General features: G+C 43.1%; 1 protein-coding gene across 1 annotated transcript in view; it reads right to left on the bottom strand.

Annotated features, from left to right (window-relative positions):
* LOC122225973 overlaps positions 1 to 15,507 on the bottom strand; it is a 249,376-nt gene that overhangs the window by 169,871 nt on the left and 63,998 nt on the right. Inside the window, exon 4 of the mRNA XM_042948654.1 lies at positions 727 to 4,425. Within this exon, the coding sequence (XP_042804588.1) occupies positions 727 to 4,425 (3,699 nt within the window). The remainder of the gene's footprint in view (positions 1 to 726; positions 4,426 to 15,507) is intronic.

The following is a 15,507-nucleotide window of genomic DNA, read 5'->3' as shown; positions in this document are numbered from 1 at the left end:
AGCCTTCATATATCCACGTTGAGTTTCAAGTTCCGTGATTGCTCAGGACTCATCCAGAGAGCAGACTTCAAAGATCTTCTCCCCTTCCCATTCCTGTGTACTCTCTTGTCTTCCTACGTGTTTTGATATGCAAGCACACTAGGCCTTCCCTCTCCTCCGGTAAGATTTGAAAGGCAAAGAGGGATAGGAACTAACATTTATTGAGCACCTGTGGAAATTCAGAAGCACCAACTATCTCTTTATACTGAAACATATTCAATTGTATTATAGCTAAATTTTAAAAATAAACATATTAAAAATACTAGAAGACAACATAGGGAAATTTCTTTTTTAAAAATTTCACAGTGGGGAAGGATGAAGGCAGACACAAAAAAAGCCTGCATCGAACACCTGGTGGGCAAAGACTATCAATAGGTAGCTGGAAGAAAAAGGAATTTAAACAGCTGGATTTATCAAGGAAAAAAAAAAAACAAACAAACAAAAAGCCAGAAACACAGAATTATAGCGAAATGCCAGTTCTTATTTGTTAGATTGCTATTTACTTAGTTTACTCCCAGAAATTGGTCACACACTGTGTTGATTAGGGTTGGGCCATCTGGGAGTGTGAGTGGTGCCCTCCCCACAGAAGGCAGACTGGCCTTCTTGCTTCACCTCTCCCCTCACTTCGGAACATTTACCATGTAGCTTCTTGCATTTAGAGGTTGGTGCGAATCACAGGGAACTCACCTCAGTCCCAGGAAGGTCCATGAGTGAGGGTGCTGTGCTCAGGCCATGGTGATGCCAGCCTCTTTTCCTGCTCTCTTCCTTCTGGTCATCCTGGTCTAGTGTTTGCAGAGAAAGTAGGAGGCTTGCTGGGGCCTTGGGGGTCCTGGGCCTTTCAGAAGCCTCTGAGCTGTTATCCACATCCATGTAGCTTCCAAGGGAAACCATGGAGACAGCACTGCTCCTGCCTGGGTAGTGGAAATCTGCCCGATGAGCACCAGGCCTGGGGTTTCGGGGCTTGGGACTCATGGGTTTGCTGGGCATGCCTTGGCTCCCATATGCCAAGCAACAGGCAGAGCTGGATGGAAGGGTGCGGCTGATCCCAGTCTGCTGGGCACAAGGGCTGGTGGGTGACATCAGCCAGGACTTCTCAGGAAAGATACCTGAAGTTAGGTACCTACCACTTTCCTGGGGGCTTGTGCATTTGATGGTTGGTTCACTTTTTCTCCTGTTATCTGGAGAGACCAAATTGCTGGATGACAAAGGTGTGGGAGCATGTGGGGGTGGCCAGTGATCTCCAAACACACAGCTTTCCTTGTCTTCTGCCTGCTCCTGACAGTGACTATTGGTCCCTGGGGGAGAGGGTCTGAGGAGATTCAAGATTTCCGGTCCTGGAACCAGACTCACTACGGCGGGCCTTTTGGGGGCTTCTACATCTTTGTTTTTCAGAAATGCACGCCAGGAACTCTGGCGCGGCCTGCTCTTCTCCTTCCGGCCCTTGAGGGCACCTGGACAACATTCATCAGTGTTCTCTTTTTCTAAAACCTTTGACTCAAAAAAATTTGCAAAGGTCTTATGAGCTAAGGCCAGTCTTGCCCTGAGCCTTTTCTCTGGAGTTTTGAGTCTCTTGGCATCAGCCCTTTCTGAGGACGGTGTCCTGCTGCCCAGGTCCTCTGGTGTTGCCACATGGTCCCCTTTCCTTAGCCCTGCAGCTTCCCCACCTGCGCCCCGGGAAATGGTCTTCAGAGCTGCGCCCGCGCCCACTTCTAGCGGCCAATAGGCCGCAGGGCCCCGACCGTCTGCACGCAGTTCCTCAAGGCCCGAAGAACCCGCGGTCGGGAAGGAGGCACCGGGTGGAGCGGGGCGAGTGGGCTGCAGACGCCCGGGTCCCTGCGCGCCGGGCTCCACTCCTGGGCTGTCGGAAGCGGACCTGCCTTTCCTGAGGGAGGTCACTCTGGGAACCGTCCGGCGCTTCCCGGGCTCCTGCAAGGCCTTGCAGGGGCGGCGGGGCTGGCCCTGCGGCGGCGGCGGCGGGGGTGCGTGGGCGCAGGCAGAGGCTGGGGCTTCCGAACCCATCTGCGCTGCCTCCGTCCCACCCGCCAGGCTCCCCGTCTCGGGGTGAAGGCCCTGGGCCCCGTGAGCATCTTCAGGCCCGGGGGCGGGAGGCCTAGCAGCCTGTGCCCTGTGTGTCCCAAAACCGGGGATCCACCTTGCCCCAGGCGGTTTCTCTTCGGCAGCCTCACCCCTGCTCAGCCGGGCCTGGGCAGGCTCCTGGGAACAAGTGTCTTTGTCCCGGGGCCTCTCTTCCGAGGCAGCTTCGGGGACCAGAACTATCGCAAGCTCTGCGTCGTGGGCCCCCTTCTGAAGAGTCCCATCGTCGTCTGCCAGTCTGCTGGCCTCCGGCAGCTCACACTCACTGCCGCAAGTTTGTGGTTTCCCAGCCCTGGGAGACTCCCAGGAGGTCGTCCCAGCACCGCAGGGAGATCCTGGTTTTTCCTCCAGAAATTCGGACAGTGTTTCTGGAAGAGGACCTGTTTTCCTCCTGGTGGCCTGCAGACCTTTCTGCTCAACAGCTACAATGATGAGTGTGCACCTGCCCCTAGATGTTTCCACCTTGGGCCCTAGCTTCAGGCCCTCAGGAGAGGGCCAGGCACCACCCGCCAGCCCCTGGTTGCACTCATCCCCACCACTGCAAGGAGACACAGGGGCTGCTCTGGTTTCTGAAAATTCCAGCAAGGCACTTTTTGTGCCTTGGGGGTCTAGAACCATCACATCTTCCAGCTCCTTTGAGGTGTCTGTTGCACTTGATTTCAGGGTGGTCTCTGGAGTATCTGAACAATCACTCACTTTGCAGCAACCCATCCAGTCTCTGTTCCACACCTGTGTCCCGCTATTGCTGGAATGATGTGGGAACTTGGCCCTAACAGGTGGCTTTCTTTTCTCACTGAGAATGTACTTTGATCCGTAATTACTGGTTTGGTTTCCTGCCTCAACAGAAATGTCCTGAAGGTGCTTTTGTCTGTCACTCACATCAGCATCGTTTGGTGCAGGGCCAGTGCCTTGGGGTTCCTCTTGTAGGTTTTCTGGGCTATGTTCCGACTTGCACTCTGTGGGCACTGGCACTTCCTCTGTGCTAAAGCTCACGGAGTCCGCAGTAAGGCATGAAGAGACTGGGCAGGATCTAGAATCCTGTCCCAACTGGTTTTCCAGCCAGAGATGTTCACAGGGTGTGTCCTGAAAGGCCCTTTTCCAGCTAAGAGCACTGGGTTTATACTGATCCTGCAAATAAGGGGCCCTCCTCTGGGAAGCAGGAAGTAAAGGAGACAGTCGGGTGAAGACAGGGTGGAGAGGGTTTCGTGTTCTTGGGTCTCGTTCTGCTTCAGTCCATTCCTTCAAATGAGTCCCAAATTTCACAAAATTCTGCCCTGGAGGATTCTCAGGGTATCTTAAGGGAAACACTGCTATGGAGTGGGCCCTAGTCAGTGTCCTCATGTGCTGACAGCAGTGCTCTGTGGATGTTCTGTCCTCGTCATTAATATTTTCGGGGGCACTGTGGTGAAGCTTGGCATGAAGGAGGCAAGATGTCCCTAAAGGAAGCTGGCAAGGGGCATCAGAGCAGGGCTGGAAGCAGAGCAAGTCTGTGTACTCTTCAGGGCCTAGAGTACTTCCCTTTTTTGTTCTGGCTCCCACAGGGCCTGTGCTGTGCTCAGGGCCTTTGAAAGGTAGCCCTGGTCCCCTGGCCCTGCTGTGGATATGTGGCCAGCTCTGGCCCAGTTCACAGCACCAGAGAAGGAAGGGCCAGACCACTGGGATGTCCAGACAACTCTCAGACCTGGATTTCTGAAGAGAAGAAATAGAGAACCCCCCGAGGACTTGTGCAGTTGCCTTTGCTGGCTGGAGACTGTAGCTGCCTGTGGTGCCCTGTGAGCAGCCCTCTGTGTGGTGAGGAGACCCTGCCAGAAAAGACTCTTGCTCCAGGCTGGCCACACTGCTGTCCTGGAAGTGTTCTGTCTTCTCTTCTCCAGCAACTGCAGCAAAGGTTTGGAACCCAGTTTCATAAGACTCTTCCTTGAAGCCAGGGGACAAATCTAGTTCCTCTTTTGAGTCAAGCTCAGGGACATTAGTTGAATGCTGCTCCTGAGGAGCTCTGGTTGCTGGTATGTCAGGGCATCCCCAGTGTCCTTCTCTGTCCACAGAGGTACCACTTAGAGGAAGGCAGGTTCCCCCTGTGAAGCCACCAGGCAGGGACTCTGTGTCGGAAGCACTTTCAAAGGAGTCGGTTTTTGTGTCTGATTGACTTTCGCTCTGGTGGGACAATGTCTCAAAATCATCATGGTCTGTTTCTTGACTCCATCCCGGTTGCTCTGGTTCTGCAGGTGAAGTGGGGAACTGCTTATCTTCAATCTTGTCTTCACCGGGTGGGTGTGCATCTGGCTCTGGAGGCTGGAAGGGCAAGAGGAGAGGAGTCAGAGATGAGGCCTCAGGATATTTGCACACGTTTACACTGCACCAGCCTTTGTCAGAAGGAGGAAGGTTCAGAAACATCTCATTAGTCCCCCATGTGCCCCTCAGAAAAGAAAGGTAAATATGAATATGAATAGCTACCTTTTATTAGCACAGAAAACAAGTGATGAAGCCAAACCCAAACGGCAGGGAGAAAATGTGGCGCGTAGTTAACGTAACGCTATTAAAAGTCAGAATAGGCCAAATAAACACGTGAAGTTTAAGTAAGTATAAATACGTCGTGTGAGTCACAGCAAAAAGCATCTCTCTGTCTAATGTTCTCAGCAGGAAATAACAAATTAATAAAAGTTTGCTTTCTGTTGTTTGTTCTTACATAATCAGCTGGATTAAAGTCAAGAGCCTCATATTTAGAAGTATTTTCTGAGTTAGGTTTACTGGAGTAAAAAAAAAAAAATACATATATATATATATATATACATATATATATATATATATACACACATATAAGAATTATTGAATTTCAAACATATTTTTTTGACATTATAATGCCCAACAGCTTTGAGAACAGGAAGGAAAAAAGAGAACTGTGCAAATATTTGCAAATTTTCCTTTTGTTGTTATACATTTCTTTTTTTTAAATGTTTGTTTATTTTTGAGAGAGAGAGTGAGACAGAGCATGGGCGGAGGAAGGCCAGAGGGAGAGAGGGAGACACAGAATTGGAAGCAGGCTCCAGGCTCTGAGCTGTCAGCACAGAGCCTGACGCGGGGCTCGAACTCATGGACCACGAGATCATGACCTGAGCTGAAGTTGGACACCCAACTGACTGAGCCACCCAGGCCCCCCATGTCATTATACATTTCTTAATCAACTTGTTTGAGCTATAAATTTATATGTATTCATTTAAAGTGGATGGATTTATGCATTTTGACAAATGTAGACACCCATGTAACTACCACCATGATAAAAATCTATTTCTATTTCTCAAAAAAGCCCCCTCCCTCCTCCTAGTCATTCCCCACGCCCTTCCCCCCATGCCCCAGTGACCTACTTTCTGTTTCACAGACTAGATCTGTCTTTTCTGGAGTTTCTCAGATGACCAGAATATGCCGTATGTACTCTTCAGGGTCTGGCTTCTTTCTTTCAGCATAGTATTTTAGAGCTTCATCCGTAGGTTGTGGTTGTAGCATGTATTATACAGATAGTGCCTTGAACTTGGTGATAATGCTGTACCAAACGTTCAATTACCAAACTCCCCAGACTCCCTGGACCAGGAGTGGGGCAGACACTTGGCTTCACTTGTAGCTAAGGTGCCTCCACACAAGTTTTGTACAGAAGCCATTCACTCAACCAGCCCTCCCTAAGCATGGTTTCTCAGGACTTGTCTTAAGAGATTTCCCAAAGTAAAATTGCTTTTAATTCTCCAAAACTGAGAAGAGAAAAACAGGTGAACACCAAAGCATGTGCTGTGTGAGGCTTTTAAGGTACAAGATAGATTCAGAATATCAGGAATAACACAATACTATAGTTTCAAATTTGTTGCAAAGTAGGAAGGAGTGGGAAATAGGAGAGGAAACATTAAAAATCAAACCATTTGGAAAGGAGGACCCTGTGGTTGCTGTGTGGTCCAGGGGAGAGAAGGGTTAAGAAGCTAGGGATCCCAGGGTCCCCAGCAAGGGTGTGCCAGGTGCCAGGCACCTCCCATGGCCCGGGGAGGATAAGCAAGACAGGGATGTGAACATGCCTTGGCAAGCACAGAGGCCTGTTTTGGGAACAAGTGAAGAGAGAAGGCCAGCTACAGGCCTGCAGCGTTCTCTTGCTCAGTAAATGCTGCGTTGGGAACACCTCTATTCACTCATCTGGCCAACCGTGTCATTAAGCTGGGACTGACCTTCTGACCGTGGAGCATGTGGGCTGTTCGTTCGGCACTGTCATAGCCTGACATCACCTTACAGACTTACAGTGGCATACTCACATGCATCACCTGACATACTCATAGTGGGCCACATAGTGGCCCAGAGAATCTCAAAGTCCCAAGTTCCAAATGACTGAAGACCTGCACAATGAGTACCCTAAAATACCAGAGGTCTCATTCCTGTCCCCACCTCTGCCCAGCATATCCTCCCAGAACAGGGCCAGGAGGGGATGGGCTGCTACCAAGAAACCAGACTCCCTGGCTGGGTGTTGTTGAGGGCTAAGCTGTTCTTGGAGTTCCAGGTCATTTTGGCAAGAGATCTCACTATGTCTCAACAAAAATAAAAGACTTTGGGAAAAAAATATAACTTTTCCAGATCACAAGATTGGCATAGTCTCTGGAAGAGCACTGGAATAGCAGATTTAATTTTCCTTAAAGTGTACAAATGCTGAAATATGGAGAGTATGTTTTTTAAAAAAAGCATTTGATTTGGTTGAATATTAGGTTCTAAATCTTATGAAAAAAGAATATTTTCTTCTGACTTGATTCGTAAGTAATCCTCAAATAATTTCTCAACACCGATCCATATAATTCCAGGGTTATCCTAAAGGATGGCCTGCGGGTTAAAGCTAGAGGCAAAAATATTCTTTTTGAAGTTTTTTTTTTGGGGGGGGGTGAGTGGTGGTCAAATTTTAATGCTTTTAAGCAGAAAAGCTCTTTTTCTTTTGTCACAGCCTTGGCACTCTTAATTATCTTGTTTTTGTAACTATATGCAGCTTCAAACACTAGGGTAAGATGTTTGAACTTCCTCCTGTATTTTTTTTTTCTAGCTGCCTTTATGATTTGCTCTTTGACCCCTGGTTTACTTAGATGTATGTTTTAGTTATCTTTTTGTTTCTGATTTCTGTTTAATTATATTATAATCAGAGAGTGTGGTCTGTATGATATTGATTCTTTGAAATTAGTTGAAAGTGGGTTTATGGCCTAATACATATTAAGGCTTTATTTCACAAATGTTCCATGGATATTCGAAGAGAATGTGTATTCTCTAACAGGTTCATGCAGGGTTTAACAGGTGCTCATTAGCTCAAGTTTGTGAATTGTTAAATCCTTGTTAAATCCTCAGTAATATGACCAGTTTTTTATATGCTATTAAGAGAAGTGCGTTAAAATTACTGACTGTAGTGATACATTTATCAATTTATTTTTTAACTCTATCATCTTTTGATTTACATATTTCAGCACTATGTTAGTAGGTGCATGAAAAAGTTTATAATTGTACATCTTCCCAGTGAGTGGCTCTTTTTATTATTACATAGTAACCTTCTTCATCCCTTATAAAGGTTTTTACTTTCAATGTGATCTTCTCTAATGTTAGTAGACCTACAATAGCTTTCTTTTGGGTATTTGCCTCATATATGCTTTCCCATTCTTTTATTTCAGTTTTCAATTTATGTCCCGTAGGTGTATTTTTCATAAACAACATAGAGCTGGGGTTTTGAAGCCCAATGTTTCAGTCACTTTTAACCAGAGAGTTTAACCTGTGAGCATCTATTGTGACCACTCGTATGTTTGGGTTTCTTTTTACCACCATATTTTATTATTTTTGACCTCCCCCTTTTTTCCCTAGGGATTTCCCTTTATTGTGTGAACTCTGCAATGGTTTGCTTAACAGCATATATTTAAAGGAATGTTATGCTTTGTTTTATGTCTTTTTGTTGCAGTGAGCATTTGGGGAAATATACAATCTGCAATAATTCTAGAATCAGAAAAGTTCCCATCACTTTGCTCATCGTGGCCTGGCTGTCTGTCTGCTCACTCACAGAAATCACTCTGGCAGACGCCCCTAAAGACCTCTGCATTGCCAAACCCAAGGCTCTGGTTTCCTCTCTCGCTCACTTTTTTTTTTTTACTTTAATTTTTTACAACTTTACTGAGGTATAGTTGACATAAAATAAACTGTACATATTGCAAGTGTACAATTGAAGTTTTTACATTCATCCGGGAAGCCATGACCACAGGCAAGATAATGAACCTTTCTCTTGCTTCCAAAAGCGACCTGATGCTTTTTTGTTCCTTCTCATCATCCCCCTCTCAACTCTCCCTGGCCACTCTCCTCCACCCCCCGGTGATCTTTATCTGTTTTCTGCTGCTATAGATTACTTTGAATTTTCTAGAATTCCATGGAAATGGAATCACACAGTATATATTTTTTGTCTGGCTTTGTCCACTCAGCACAATTATTTTGAGAGTCACTATGCTGCATGTGTTGATAATGAGTGACATTTCATTGTATAGAGGTGGCACAATTGGTTTATCCATCCATCTGCTGATGGACATTGAGTTGCTCCCAGTTTTTGGCTTTCCAAGTAAAGCTGTAGTGAACATTTTTGTACGTCTTTGTATGGATGTGTGCTTGCATTTCTCTTGAGTAAATATGGAGGAATGGAATGCCTGGATCATATGGAAGGGCTCCATGTTTAATTTCTTAAGAAACAGCAAACTGCTTTCCTTTCCACTCCCTTTTACACTCCCCTGGCAATATATGGGGGCGAGGTGCTCCACACCCCCACCCACATCTGGGACAGTCAGCTTTGTTCATTTCAGCCATCCTAGTGGGTTTGAAGTGGTATCTCATTGTGTTCTTTTTTTTTTTTTTGTCATTGTGTTCTTAATTTGCATTTTCCTAATGACATATGATGTTGAGCATCTTTTCATACACATTTTTCCATCTATACATCTTCTCTGGTTTCATATCAGTTCAAATTTTTTGCCCATTAAAAAAACTTGGGTTGTAGTCTTATTACTGAGTTGTAAGACTTCTTTATAGATCCCAGATATAAGTCTTCTGCTTGAGATAGAGATAGGTCACAAAGTTTCTTCCAGCCTGTGCCCTGCCTTTTCATTTTATTAACAATTATTCTTTATTTACAGAGTGAAAACTTTTAATTTTTATGAAGTCCAATTCATTGATTTTTGTGTGTTGAATTTTAAAGACTCTTTACAACCTAAGGTCGCAAAGACTTTTTCCTATCATTTTTTCTAGAGTATGATAGATAGAATAATATCCCTCTCCCCCAAAAGATCCCCATGTCCTAATCCCTGAAATCTGTCAGTGTTACCTTTTACAGCAAAAGGGATTTTGAAGATATGGTTATGTTAAATATCTTGAGAAGATTATGCTGAATTATCTGGGTGGACCTGATGTAATCACAAGAATCCTTTTAAGGGAAAAATGGAGGCAAGAGAGTCAGAGAAGGATGTGTGATAATGGGAGCAGAAACAGAGTGATTCAGGGGAGGGCCTCAAGCCAAGGAATGCGGGTGGCCTTCAGAAGCTGGAGACAGCAAGTAAAGGATTCTCCCCTAGAGCCTTCAGAAGGGAACACAGTCCTGCTGACTCCTTGGTTTTAGCCCACATGAGAGTTTTCCATGGTTGTCTAACAGTGGGCATGTGTAGTAACACTAGCATGAAGCCCAAGCACTGTGTTACATAGAACTATGATGTTTTCCAGAGAAAGGTCATGGTCTTTTCAGTGCAGTAAAGAGTCTGGGTTACAGGCCTGTTTTTCTCACTTGCCTGAGTCCACATCTCTGTCAATGACTGCCACGTGGCCGATTGTGCTTACCCTACTGGATTTGGGGAAGATGAAGGAAGGATATCAGAGCTCTCTAAAAATTCTAAATATTCTCCTACCACTCTAGGTTATCTTGATTTTTCCATGTCAAGTGTGGAAAATAAACACCCTATTCTATCAGTTCTTTTCACAGCTAGCTTGGTCACAAATACCTTGAGGACATAAATTATGTCACATACCTGTTATCTCCTGTAGCATCTAGCACAGGGCTTGGTACAGAGTAAACACAAAGTAAGTATTTGAGGGACACAGAATTACACAGGATCACCACTGCAATGGATGGCTATTTTATTTTTTTGTTTTACTTATTTATTATTTTTCATGAACATACTTTATTGTCAAATTGGCTTACATATAACACCCAGTGCTCAACCCAACAAGTGCCCTCCTCAATGCCCATCACCCACTTTCCCCTCTCCTCCCTCCCATCCACCCTCAGTTTGTTCTCTATATTTAATAGTCTCTTGTGGTTTGCCTCCCTCTCTCTCTGTTTGTAACTATTTTTTTCTCCCTTTCCTTCTCCCATAGTCTTCTATCAAGTTTCTCAAGATGCACATATGAGTGAAAACATATGATACCTGTCCTTCTCTGACTGACTTATTTCACTCAGCATAGTACCTTCCAGTTCTATCCACATTGCTGCAATTGGCATGATTTCATTCTTTTTCACTGCCAAGTAGTATTCCATTGTATATGTAAACCACATCTTCTTTATCCATTCATCAGTTGATGGACATTTAGGCTCCTTCCATAATTTGGCTATTGTTGATGGATGGCTATTTTAAACTCCGGCTAAAGATCTGAATATCTTATCATTTTATTTTCATATGTCATTTTCCCCAAACATAATATTCAAAGGCACATTCAGATTTACATACACATGTTCCACTTATTGTATGCATTAGACCTGTGCCAGCAGAGGCAGAATATCTTCCTGTTTAAGTTTTTCAATTTGTGAATATATTTTGCTGCAGAAATGAAATATTTTACTATTCTATTTGAGTAAAGAAGTGGGGTTTTTGTTTGTTTTTTTACAAAAGGAAACTCTTATTCAAATAATTGGACTTAAAGTGCCATTCTCACGAGACCTCAGATGAGAGGGAGGGTGAGTGTCACTACAGTCTGTCCTCTGGCTGCTGGAGGAGCATCTGGTGACCCTTCAGTCACAGCTCAGGTCATGGCATACAGTGGGCAAATTTTTCCAGTCAATGTCTGGCAGGTGAGCTAATGAGTAGAAGGCAGTGGAGGTTACATCATGGGGGTGGAGAGAGGCTGACAGGACCAGAAAAAGTTGAGGAAGTGTGAGGAGCCCCAGAGACTCCCTGCTCACCTCAGTTTCAGAGCAAGCTATATGGTATCACCTCCAGCACATCTACTTGCTTACCTAACCTCATGCCCCACCCATCCCTGACATTTGACACTGAGCCGATTATATTTATCTTTTCACTCTCTGAAAAGCATGGGTTTCCAGGTCAATCATTCCCACTGATGGGATTACAAGGAGGATGTATTCTCTACACTCTCCAAGGACTCACTCAAGCAGTTTCTACCTCACTGCACCTAAATGCACTTACTTCTTACCCATTTGTTAGATGACAGGAATTCTTCTACCTGTAAAGTCCTTTTAGGCAGTTAATGGGAGTTACAATGTGATCCTAGAAGTATTACTATTATGTTGACTTAAGAATATTCTAGAATCCCAGGGCACCTGGATGGCTCAGTCAGTGGAGTGTGTGAGTTTTGATCTCGGGCTTGTGAGTTTGAGCCCTACATTGGGTGTAGAGATTACTTAAACATAAAATCTTAAAAAAAGAAAATATTCTAGAATTCCAAATTGCTTTTTCCCTTAATTATCCCTGATTCTATACACTCAGGCTGAATTTCCACATATATCACTTTCTATCTTTCCCCCCTTTTTAAAAACATTTTATTTATTTTTGAGAGAGACAGAGAGAGCATGAGCAGGGGAGGGGAAGAGAGAGTGGGGGGACAGAGGATCTGAAGTGGGCTCCCCAACAACAGTGAGTCAGACCTGGAGCTTGAACTCACAAACCATGAGATCATAACCTGAGCCCAAGTCAGACACTCAAACAACTGAGCCACCCAGGTGCCCAACACTTTCTATTTTCAAAGGCCCTGTAGTTATCTTCTGCTCTGTCTGATTTTTTCTGGAAGGGCACAGATGCATTTGCCAAAATTCTGGATTCAGAGCTACTTAAGAAGTTGCCATTTACTAGAAACTATTATGTGCCAGAAACAATTTCACATAAAAGACACACAAAACAAAGCCCCTTCTATCAGAGCAGTTGTGAACTAACAAAGGAACAACCACCTAGACAACTGGCAAGACTGAACTGTGTTCCATGTGCTACCAATGGTATAAACAGAAACTATACACACACATGAAAATGAGTGATTTCAGGGGGAGGATGGTTTTACAGGGGCTGCCCTTCGAGCTGTGCTATGACAGATGAAGTTTCATGGATGCCTGGTGGGAAAAGTGTAAAAGGGGGCAGTTTCTATGACCTCACAGGCAAGGGCAAAAGGAGACAGAGGCCAGATATTGTGGGGACTCGTAGGTGGGTTGAAGAATTGTATCTCATTCTGAGTTCAAAGAGGAAACCAACAAAGAATTTAAGACACAGAGTAACATGATGTGGTATACCTGTAGTCAACCTGGACAGTTGGAAAGCTACTGTAGTTGTTTACTTGTCTTTTCTGTTACCCTCTAATGTCTCACTGCTGGGCATCTACCAAAGGCACCCTATTGTCTGGCTATATGCCCTCATGTTGGCCCCTACAACACTTTCCCCATGGACTACTCCAAGTTGTCAATTGCATCACCTGAGAAACCAACCCAGCTCCATCCCCAGTGGGAAATGGGCATTTAAACACAGCTTTGAGAGGTAAAAAGTTAGTGACTCATTGTGATGAGAATTTGAGTTATACAACTTACTTCCCCATTCTGTACCTCAGCATCCTCACTTGTAAATGAAGGCTTATGACTAGATTAGCATTTTCCAAGACTGCATTCTGACTGTAGCTTCTGCCCTGGGATGTAAATGAACTCAAAGGAGCATTACTCCCACTCTTACAATGAAAAAGCCAAATTAACATCAAATTCATAACTTTTTTGGGGACATCTGAGAGCTGAGGTTGCAGAACAAACTACTGGCCCAAAATATGAAGAGAGACAGACATCTACTGGGGGACAGGAGACCCAAACATCCAAGACTAATATCAAATGATCTAACACAACCATAATTAGAATCCTAGGAGGAGAGGAGAAAGAATAGGGGAGAAGGAATATACGAAGCAAGAAGTCCAAGAATTTCCCTAAATGAATGATAATATTAAACCACAGATTCATAAGGTTCAAAGGAAAAAAAGCTCACATATAGGCATATCACACTGAAACTACTGAAAATCAAAGACAAAGAGAAAATCTTGAAAGAAAATAGATAAAGAGAAACTATAGGGAAAAAAATGAGGATAAGAATTAGAGCAAAAATCTTATCAGAAACCATGCAAGACCATACACAGCAGAGAGACTTTTTTAAAGAGCTGAAAGAGAAAATATATCCAGCAAAAGAATCTTTCAAACATGAAGGAAAAATAAGAACCTTCCTAACAAAAATTGAGGGAATTAATTTTCAGCAGACCCACTACATAGGAAATGTTGAAATTTCTTCAGGCAGCGGGTGCTTGGGTGGCTCAGTTAAATGCCCCACTCTTGATTTTGGCTCAGGTCATTATCTCACAGTTCATGTGATTGAGTCTCGCATCTGTCTTTGCATTGATAGTGCTGAGCCTGCTTGGGATTCTCTCTCCCTCTCTCTTGGCTCCTCCTTGGCATCCTCATACACACACACACACACACACACACACACACACACACACGCACACTCTCTCTCTCTCAAAACAAACAAATAAATAAACTTAAAAAAAAAAAAAAAAAAAAAAAAACTTCTCCAGGCAGAAGGAACATGATAGCAGACTGAAACTTGGATCTGCACAAAGAAATGAAGAGTGCAAACGAGGAGCAGAAGGAATGTTTTGGACCTGATAAAGGTCAACTACAAGAATCCTAAGGCTAACTTGATGCTTAACAGTGTAAGATTGAATGCTTCCTCTGTAGGACTTCAACAAGGCCAGGGTTTTTCTCTAACTCAACACTGAACTCTGGAGTCCTAGCCAGTGTAATAAGGCAATAAAAAGAAATAAAAGAAATACAGATTAAAATGAAAGAAACTAAAGAGTCTGTGTGTGATTTTCTATATAGAAAATCTCAAAGAAACTAAAACAAACAAACAAAAAACACATAAAAACCCCTCCTGGAATTAGCAGGTGATTTTAACAAGGTTACAAGACAACAAGGTCAAGAAAAAACAAAACAAAACTGCATTTCTATATAAGCAATTAGAATTTGAAATAAAAAATAGAATTTACAATAGTAGCTAAAAATTATATCCATAGGTATAAATCTAAGGAAATATATTCAGAATCTATATGCTATATTTCATTAGCATGGCTCTTTAATCAGTACTGATAAAAGAAATCAAAGAAGATCTAAATATATGAAGAAAGTATGCTGTTTATAGATTTAAGGACTTAATATTGCTTAATATAATTACTGAATATTAATAATATTACTATTACTTAATATTACTAAGAAGCCAATTCTCCCCATTTTTGAACAATTTGAGTAACAAAAATAACCATATTATTGACTTATAACCCAAAGAAGAGAACAATTATCCATAAGCCTATACTAATATGAATAAATGACTGTATAAATTTTTAAAAAGGAAGAAAAGAAAATTCTTCTTTATGGAAAAATTACAACTAGTGAATGTGGAAAAAATAAGGGAAAAAGAAAACTGCCATTACAATGCCACAGTAAGAGTTGTTTCAGGGAAGATCTACCAATGAATGTTAAAGTCATGTGTAAAGAGTGATCAAAAGGTTCACACTCTGACTGAGTAATCTCACTTGAGAAAGTCTAACCTAAGGAAAGACTCTGTAATGTGACATGTCCATTGAAGATCTATTTGCAAAATTTAAAAAGGGAAATAATTTGTGATCCACACTAGGAAAATGATTAAACAAATTAAGCCATATGCACTCAATGGACAATTAGGCAGCCATGAAGAATGTAATTAATAGGGATGCCTGGGTGGCTCAGTCAGTTAAGCGTCCAAATTTGGCTAAGGTTATGATCTCACAGTTTGTGGGTTCAAGCCCTGCATTGGGCCCTGTGCTGACAGCTCAGAGCCTGGAGCCTGCTTCAGATTCTGTGTCTCTGCCCCTCCCCCACTCATGCTCTTTCTCTCTCAAAAACAAATAAATGTTAAAAAAAATTTTTAATGTAATTTATAAAGGCTATTGAATAGTAGAGAAAATATGTATTGTGGGATACAGAATTTCTATGACCATAGAACGTTTTAAAAATACAAAAACACTGAAATGAAATAAACCAAAGAAACATTTTTGTTATACTCAAAACATTTT

The sequence above is a fragment of the Panthera leo genome, chromosome C1 (assembly GCF_018350215.1).
Source record: "Panthera leo isolate Ple1 chromosome C1, P.leo_Ple1_pat1.1, whole genome shotgun sequence".
NCBI classification, from domain to species: Eukaryota; Metazoa; Chordata; class Mammalia; order Carnivora; family Felidae; genus Panthera; species Panthera leo.
The sequence above is the reverse complement of the archived record's forward strand: the minus strand, read 5'-3'. Positions and strand labels throughout refer to the sequence as shown.